Below are 8,326 nucleotides of genomic sequence, written 5' to 3'. Positions count from 1 at the left end.
TTTGTTGATGATTTCAGCAAATCGGAGTTATCAAAGCACAACACTTAGAGCTGGGAGGAATTCAGTCACCTTGGAAATTACCAGTTAGTTGAATAAGAGGTATAAATGTTGGCTCTGAAACAAGATCTTTGAGACATTCCCAGTTTGTAAGGGACTTGTATGTAAGATTTTGTGGATCAGCATCTTATTTCTTTGCTTCAGATTTTCTTATCTTTTTCTAAATCTAGTATTGCTACTCATTCGTTTTTTATGATGTTCTAATCGTTAGATTAAGTTTTGCTCATCCCAAACTCGATCACAGCGAGCCTAAGAAGACCCTTCATTTGAGTTCATACGCATTCTAAACCAACAGCCAATTTGACCAAACCTGTAAGGACATGACCTTCCAGGCTCTTGCTATTATATTTCTGTAAATATCTCGATGTTCTTTTAGCAAGGACTCTGCTTACATAGGGTGGCAGTGCAAATTTTGTCTCTAAATCCATTAGAGGCTGGAATTTGTAAAAATGCAAAATTCTCAGGAACCAGATGCTGTTTTTTTTTCTTTGTGGAGAAACTGGGAGTCCTACTTACCTCCAGTCAAGCTTTCTCACCCGGTTCTCCCTCTAGAGGGAGACATAGTCCAGCTTTTATACCGATTGCCGCCCTCTCATCCTTTACTGTCTCCTTTCCTGCAGGACCGCAGTTCGCTCTTCGCAGCAGCCGCGGCTGCTAACAGAACAGGCTATTGGCAGGGACCGGAGGGAGGCCACGCCGCCGGGTTCTGCCATCCCACTTTAATGCTTAATTCAACCTGCGGTGTCGGGACCTCTTCTCTCTCCGCGTGGTCCTTGCACCATCCAAGGAGGCCCTCACTCCGTACTCTCAGGACAGCCAGGCTGGTTGGAATAAGGGGTCTGGGTGGACCCAGGGGGTCCTGCCCTTTACGATGACTTTCTGAAAGACACCACCGGTGTCTCGACAGTACAGCGCCTGGGGTGACAGGCGGGGAGCGGGTTTCGGTTACTAAACCGCTTACTTTTTTTCCGCCTGGTCATCCGGATTTGTTTCCTGGGCCCCCTCCCCCGCCCCTCCTCTCTTCCCTCCCGCCTTTAGCGAAGTGACACGGGCAACACCTGCTCGCTCGTGTTCGGTGTTGGAAGTCGCACCTTGTCGGTGGTGACGCCGGCCGCGTGCTGGGGGCAGGGGACAGCGGCGGATTTGCCTTCCTTCCAGCCCACGATGCCCAGGGGGGCAGCGGCGGGGCTGCGTGGGGCTCCGCCCGCAGCACTTCGAGGCGGGATTGAGGGGCTGCAGCTGGCCAGGAGTTGCTGCTAAGTGGCCTGGGCGCAAAGCGTCCGAGAGAGAGGGCACCAGCTGGGACCTGTGTGCTAAGAGCGGGAACAAGGGGCAGCTGATCCGAGGAGGCCGGCGTCTTGAGGGCTGAGGACCGCCGAGCGCAGAGCCGCTCTTTGCTGCCCCGAGCCTCGCCGGCAACTCCTCCGCGCTGGAGACCTGGGACCCGCGAGAGCCAGGGAACGGGAGTAGCCTGCCTGCTCTCCTGAAGGTGAATCGTTCCGTCCAATTGCCTTTCCCTCGAGAGCCAAAGGGAGGGCGGGAGAGAGGGACGGAGGATGTGTGAGTGTGTGTGTCTGTGAGAGGGAGAGGCGACGCGAGGCGAGAGGAAAAGTCTACTCGGCGTCGAGAGCAAACGGATCAGAGATGGAATAAGAGCTACTTGCTGCAAGACCGCCTCGATTCTCGCATTCGGGGGAGCCGAGCGCACCCCACGCACCCGCTGAGGACCGCGGGCGACCGCGGGCGCTGGCCAGGGCTGCGGGGCTCGGGCTTTTGCCTCAGTAAACACGTCTTTTGATTACTTTGACACCGCGGAAGAAAGAGCCGGGAAGAGAGGCGAGGTTCACGCGCGCCACCTTGCACCCGCTTTCAGGGGGACTCCAGTGTGGCTGTCAAGAGATTCCTGAGCCCTCTTTGCCATCGCAGGAGGAAACGCGCGCGCACACACGCGCGCTCAGGGCCACCCTCACACGCCCTCCACGAGCACACCCCACACCAGACGTGGGTTCCCTATGCCCCTGAACGGCGACGGCGGATTGGCATCTTGGAAGCGATGCAAGAGCGATAAGGCTGGCGCGGGCCCGCGGAAGCTGCAGGAGCGTCGCTAGGTGTTGCCGCCACCAGGAAGCCGGGCTGCAGGTAGGTGCGAGCCGCGTCTCCCGCCTCCCCTCCCCGCCGGCGCCGGGGAGCGGGCGGCAGCTGGAGGACCCGGGGGTCGCGGGCCGTAGGGGGCCCGCCCCGGGACGGCGAGGGGTGAGAGCAGGTGCGGGCCGGGCGCCCGGCACCTCCCTCGCGGGCGGTCAGGGTAGGGGCGGGGGTGGAGGGACGCCGAGAGGGGCTCAGAGCACGCGAAGGAGGCTCGGGGAGCGGTGCCCTCCCTCTCTCCTCTGCCCCATTTCTCTTAACACAGCGAGCGGCCCGGCCGAGGGTTGCAGTGGGTTTGATGCCATTCCTCACACAAGCCCATCCCGCCTGGTAACCATTTTGGACTCTTCGTAAGGAGTTGGGGGTCGCGGTCAAGGGAGGATCGGTGGGACGTGTCGGGTCGCCTTTCTGAAATCCCTACTTTCCGTCCACTTCTGATTAGTTAATTCTCGGGCCTGTCTGCAGAGGGTGGGCGTTTCAATGAGGCTATTGATTTTCCCACCTCTAACTCTTTTCATAAAGAATCATCTTGGTAAGTTCTGGAGCCTCGCGTGTTTTAAAGATATTCTTAGATTTGGGAACGGACACTTCATGACTGAATGAAGCAAAGCTTCGGTAAAGGATTCTACAGGACAGCTTTAGGGAAAGGATCGTTTCACCAACAGCGTTCAGAAAAAAAAAAAGAACAGCTTCAAGAAACGATTTTTTAAAATACTTTTCTTTCCTGATAGGTGCCTCCCCAAATCTTGTTAATGGTACATGGCTTTTCTGCCCTGCTGCTTTGCTGTCCCTTCCCCCTTCTGTTCAAAAAGGCCGGGTTCCTACTAAGAGGTGTTTTCTTTAGGCTACTGATCTGCACTTGTCAGTGGGGAACGTGTTATTTCCAGAAACTGCCTTTGCAAAGGAAAGTTTGATATTCGTCGCCCTATTTCTCCTAGAACTGCAGTCTGAGCTATCTCGTCTCTACTTGAAAAGGACGAACTGTAGGCGCTCGCTGAGCCCTCGGGTAGACGCGTCGCTTTTCTACTCAGTATTCCACTTCATGACCAAGTGTTAAAACAATTGCCTGAAAGGTTTGGAATCAAATGTGTACTTACTGTAGTGGCTAGCTAGCCTCTCTTCCCCTCGTGCTGGCTGACTTTGACTTGTGGCAATAAGAAAAGAAAATATCTTCCTTTTGTGAGTGTAAATCCCCTCTTGAATTGTGCAAAAATCATTCTTGGAAAAAAACAACAACAATAACAAACAAACCCTATATGCAATCTTAACTCTGAAAAGTACCCCCGAAGCAGTTAGTGTGTAAGGGTCCTTCACTCAGGACAGGATGAATTTCAATGACTATTGACTGGATGGTAATTATCTGGTTCCTGTCTTCCCAACTAGATTGCTGGAGACATCAATAATCAGACTGTTATCAATTAACACTTTAAAACTGCTCTATTAGGCAACGTTAAGTTAAGACAAATGAGTAATTAATTTAAGATTTCTGTGTAAAGTGCTAAATGGCAATAACTAGCAAAGGAGATTAAAAACACTTCTAAAACCTTAAAAAAACAAAGCATTAAGATTCCTTGTATTTACTCCAGCCTTTCCATGTTTGCACATGTGTTCTCAAGACTGGTGAACCTTTTACAATTTCAGAATTGGTACCTAACCTCCTTAAAAATCATCAGACACATTCATATTTCTCTTTGCCTACTTTATCTGTTTTGGATCTCATCTTGAGTCAATTGTTTGCATGCTGACTTTTTTAGAGTCCTAATTTTTTAAAGCCATCAGTAGTCGTTGAGAGGCCATCAGTAACCACACTGGAGCTTATTTGATTATTTTCTTAATGTTCAGTGAAAAGATTGGGTTACATTTGTAGATGTGATGCTATGGGAGCAGTGTCACTACCGATGGAACACTTAGACACCGGTGACTTAAGAGGAAGAGCACAGTTTCAGTGTGGCATTTTTTGAGACTAAAATCTTGATTCTTTTCTTGCCTTTAATAAAATTGTGTAGTTGAGGATACTTGAACTTACACATTATGCATAGTGCCATGCTGATACCTCTTAAAGAAGAACCAAAAACCTCGATGTAAAGCAAACACCTATGATGCTACAAGTTGTGCCAAAGGGGAATGTAAGGTTTCTGAGTATATGTGCTTTTGAATCTGAAAAATGTTAGCTGTTTTAACCAAGAATGAAGATTCATTGAAACGCCCATGGATCTGTGTCAAAAAAGATACATATTGCTTAGACACTGCATTATAGTATTTACTAACCACCAAGTTATAAAATGTGATGACACAGCTGTAAAATGATCTGTTTTTAGACATGGCCACTTTACCTTTTTAAAAATTTATAAAGTGATGAAACTTAGGGGGTGATAAATGATTTTCTAAAAATTATTTTATATATATCAAAAATTTTAGTGGTCCTGGATCCAGTATCTCCATTATAGTATTTAATGATGATTCTTTTACAAGGTGTTTTTGGATATTGGTATGTTGAAAGTGCATTTTAGGGTTGATTTATCACTAATTGCAGCTATGGATTAACCTATACACATAGGGTGAGATGTGCCTTTCCAGCATTTTCCAGGCATCATCATGGGTTGTAGTAAAAGGTATTGTTAGATTCTGCCGAAGTTCAGCTGTGGCTCCAAACTGATGACCATTTGCTTCTCTGATGTATTCCCCAAACTAGGAATGTTCCAAAGTGTCATCAGTTACCTCTAATAGATTTGAGAAGATGAAACAACCAGAGTGCAAACAGTTCAGTGTGCTTGCTTTTACTTCTCCAGTGTTTTATTAGGGATGCCTCATTAAGTCGTATTATTCTGCAGCTGTTTTGTTCATTGAAGATTCAAGTAAAAATAAGGAACTTTACTGTGCAATGCAGTTTTGTTTTCTTGGTGAAAAACACTAAGTTGAAGTAAAATAAGCATCTAACATAGTCCCCTTTGATCTATGCCTGACATTTACACATGTAATTCATCAACTTGTCATTAGTAGGGCTCCATCAAAACAAAGAGAAGAAATGCATTAACACCGGCTGCTGCTGGGTATGAAGGCCAAACTAACTAAATCAACTTCCTATCTGGTTCCCATGCTTGCACAGTATTTGACATATATCTCTCTTACAAACCATTGGTTTTTTTTTTTTTTTAATGATACATAATATGGTATATTAGCCATTTTGTTCCAAAATTTCTTTGGTTAACTTTATTCTAAACTACTTGGAGAACTATACCACTATACCACTGGAAGAATAGGAATAATTTCACAAGGGGGTTATCATAAGTCTTTTTAGAGAAAAGTTTTGCTTTAGATCTGGTTTGCTTAGATCTGGAGCATAGTGTGATACAGGGGAGATGGAAAGGTGGGCCCCGTTCATTTTTTGTTTTTTAGTTGTCATCGACCACTGATTTATTTGGTCATTTTTGGAAAATCTGATTCTATTCGTTTGGCACAGTGATTCACGTGTCCTTGTCAATGAAATATAGCAAGCAATTCTTATTTTCTTATTTTTAACAGAAATTTAAGAAGTGTGGTTAGACTTGTTGGAATGTGAAGAAAAGTAGTATTTAAATATATTTCTCTGTATTATCTATGTAATCTTTATATCTCTGTATGTCCATATACATATATGTGTATTCATTTAATGGCACCCATGTATTATACTGGTTTTGTGTTAAAGAGGAAAGAATGAGTTTTTAAAAAGTCTACATTTTTAGGTACATAGTTTTTCACTATTTTACATGATTTGACCTACAGTGTAACTGCATCCATGGTTTCACAAGGTCATTTATAATTGAGTTTTACTATTTGGACCACCGTTGCATGTAGTATGTTTTTCTCTTTAGTTTTTCTTTTGGAGGCACTTTTATTTGTTAGGTTACAAATGTTTTTAGTTTTTCTTTTGGAGATATTTTTGTTAGGTTACAAATGCAAAAAAAAAAAAAAAAAAAAAAAACCAAACAGCTTTGTCCTTTACGTAGAGTTGCTTGGGTTGTGTTTATTGAGCCTATGACTGGGAATTTCAACACATTTAAAACACTTATATGTTTGTATGTGATCTTTCTTAACTATGCACCTCCACAGTTAAAACAAACCATGCGTTACATTGGAGCATGCTACTCTGGTTTACACATGGTATCTACAAATTTTCTAGAAACATACTGATTCCACATTTGTTCGATTTCCAAAACCCACCCACTTCCCAATGTGTGTACCACATGTATATGTTGGATTTCATCCTATGTTGCGATGATAGGCAAGCTAGTAACTGGAATCCGTGAAATTCTGGCCTATTTTGCCAATTTATCGATACTGCCTTTGGAAAATAGAAGACTTTCAGGTCACTTTTGTGATTCAGATGAAAACAATATATAAGCTATATGGAGAATATTCTATTTTATTCACAGCGATCCATATGAATGAGGTATGAGCTATAACTAAGGAATCAGTGTGTACATGCTTATAATAAAGCCCTTTTAATCACTTCCTTCAATTTCCTAGATTATTCCATAGGTGCTGTAATTTTGTGATTTCCTCTGAATGGCCAATTAGCAAAGGTATAGCTCCCTTTCCCTGTGCTATGTAGGCATAGCACAAACATACTAATTTAATTCAATTTATATTTATATTGTTTTATACAGTAAATTTTTGAAATTATTCACAGAGTATTTTGGTTAATGGGACAGTGTTGCATTCTGAGCAATTATGGTGGTGGGGCTGAATTTAGTACTTTGGCAAAATGGGGACAAGCCGACAAGTGTCTTGTTTTTTTGTCTCTGTGGGCTATGTAAAACTAACTCTTGACATAAAGCTGGGCAGTGCACAGTAGCTTTTAATGAATGCAAGGTTTGTTTCACTAAATATTTTTGTTTCTTTTCTTTTTTTTTTTTTTGCTGTTATGAACTAGTCGCTGTATAATTGCATGCATGTGAATGTGAATGGGCAACTGTGTTGACCTTTAAAGGTCATGCAAAAATTTTAAACCTTTCAATTTGCAGAGTTAATTGCTATGGCCTCCTGTTGCTGCATATAGAGCTTTCTGCTGAGTTTAATAATAGAGAATAACACTTTGGTTTTCTGTGGTGGATTATGCAGCTTCTATAAGGAAATTTATGAAGGTATCTGTAGTAGGCACTATGATGGAAGATTTTTGGAAAAGTGCATTTGTGCTTTGCAGTTAAAGTTTTCAAGTCCAAATGGCCTGGGCTATGAGGATACAAATGCTTTCTGGTACAAAAAAGCTGATCTTTCACAATTATTACCTATAGGTAAGAAGCTGCGCCATGGTTTTATTTGATTTTGGATCAGCATTTCTGTTTTTTAACCTCCTTCTCTGAGATTCCAATGAGAATTGTACTTAAATATTGGAGGAACTAAATATGCTTGCTCTCTTAGGGAAAAGCCTATGAGGAAAAGTAGGTTGGGTTAGTTGTCCCTGTCTTTTTTTCCTGTCTTCATGTTGTTTGTCATTATGGATCACACTAAACAAAAGCAGGCAACTGAAAAAGGCTTATGTGGTCATAGGAATCTTACTAACAAAGCTTCAACCTAGTAATAGAACACAGATTTTTGTTAGAATACATTATTCTGGAGGGCAGGCTTTCCACAGCTCTAAAATTTGGTCTCCTTGAACGGTGGAGCTTTGTGTACCAATGCAGTGAATTTGTGACTACTCAAATAAGTCAAGAATTCAGAAATGGCCAATGCAGATCATTTGAGGAAAGCAACATACACACTTATATTTCTTATTTGTATTAGTTTATGGGCAGTTCCAAAGGTATTTAAGGTGGGAGAAACTGGTTATTGTTACCATTTCCTTCTTAGTTTAGTTTCACCTTGCTCTAGATGTATGGTGAAAAGCATACTCACATTTGTTGGTGCTGAAGAGTTTGGTAAATTCTTTCTTAGAATGGCCATCAGACACGTGAGTAGCAGTGACCTGGTCTTGCTTTTGTTTGTATTTTCTACAGAAAGGTGAGTCAAATTAGTTATTGTACAGTATACAAAGAGAAAGGAGGTGGAAGATCCACATTTCTTCAGTCAGGCAATCCAAAAACAAAGAGGAGAGTGAAAGGGCGTTGAAATCTCATACTCCATAAAACAGGCCCCATTTGGGGCA

General features: G+C 43.2%; 1 protein-coding gene across 3 annotated transcripts in view; it reads left to right on the top strand.

Annotated features, from left to right (window-relative positions):
• Positions 1–692: 692 nt before the first annotated feature.
• Positions 693–8,326, top strand: part of TAFA2 (TAFA chemokine like family member 2) — a 495,541-nt gene continuing 487,907 nt past the window's right edge. The window contains exon 1 of one of the 3 annotated variants that reach the window (XM_045467008.1): positions 693–2,196. Coding sequence is in view for 1 of the 3 variants with exons in the window: in XM_045467007.1 (XP_045322963.1) it covers positions 2,501–2,532 (32 nt within the window). In the remaining 2 variants the exon portion in view is untranslated. Of the gene's footprint in view, positions 2,197–2,452; positions 2,533–8,326 lie in introns of those variants that run through there. The other 2 variants (XR_006709583.1, XM_045467007.1) reach the window with 2 other exon arrangements.

This window comes from Leopardus geoffroyi, chromosome B4, assembly GCF_018350155.1.
Source record: "Leopardus geoffroyi isolate Oge1 chromosome B4, O.geoffroyi_Oge1_pat1.0, whole genome shotgun sequence".
Classification (NCBI taxonomy): domain Eukaryota; kingdom Metazoa; phylum Chordata; class Mammalia; order Carnivora; family Felidae; genus Leopardus; species Leopardus geoffroyi.
Note: the sequence above shows the minus strand (reverse complement) of the source record. Positions and strands in the feature narration are given on the sequence as shown.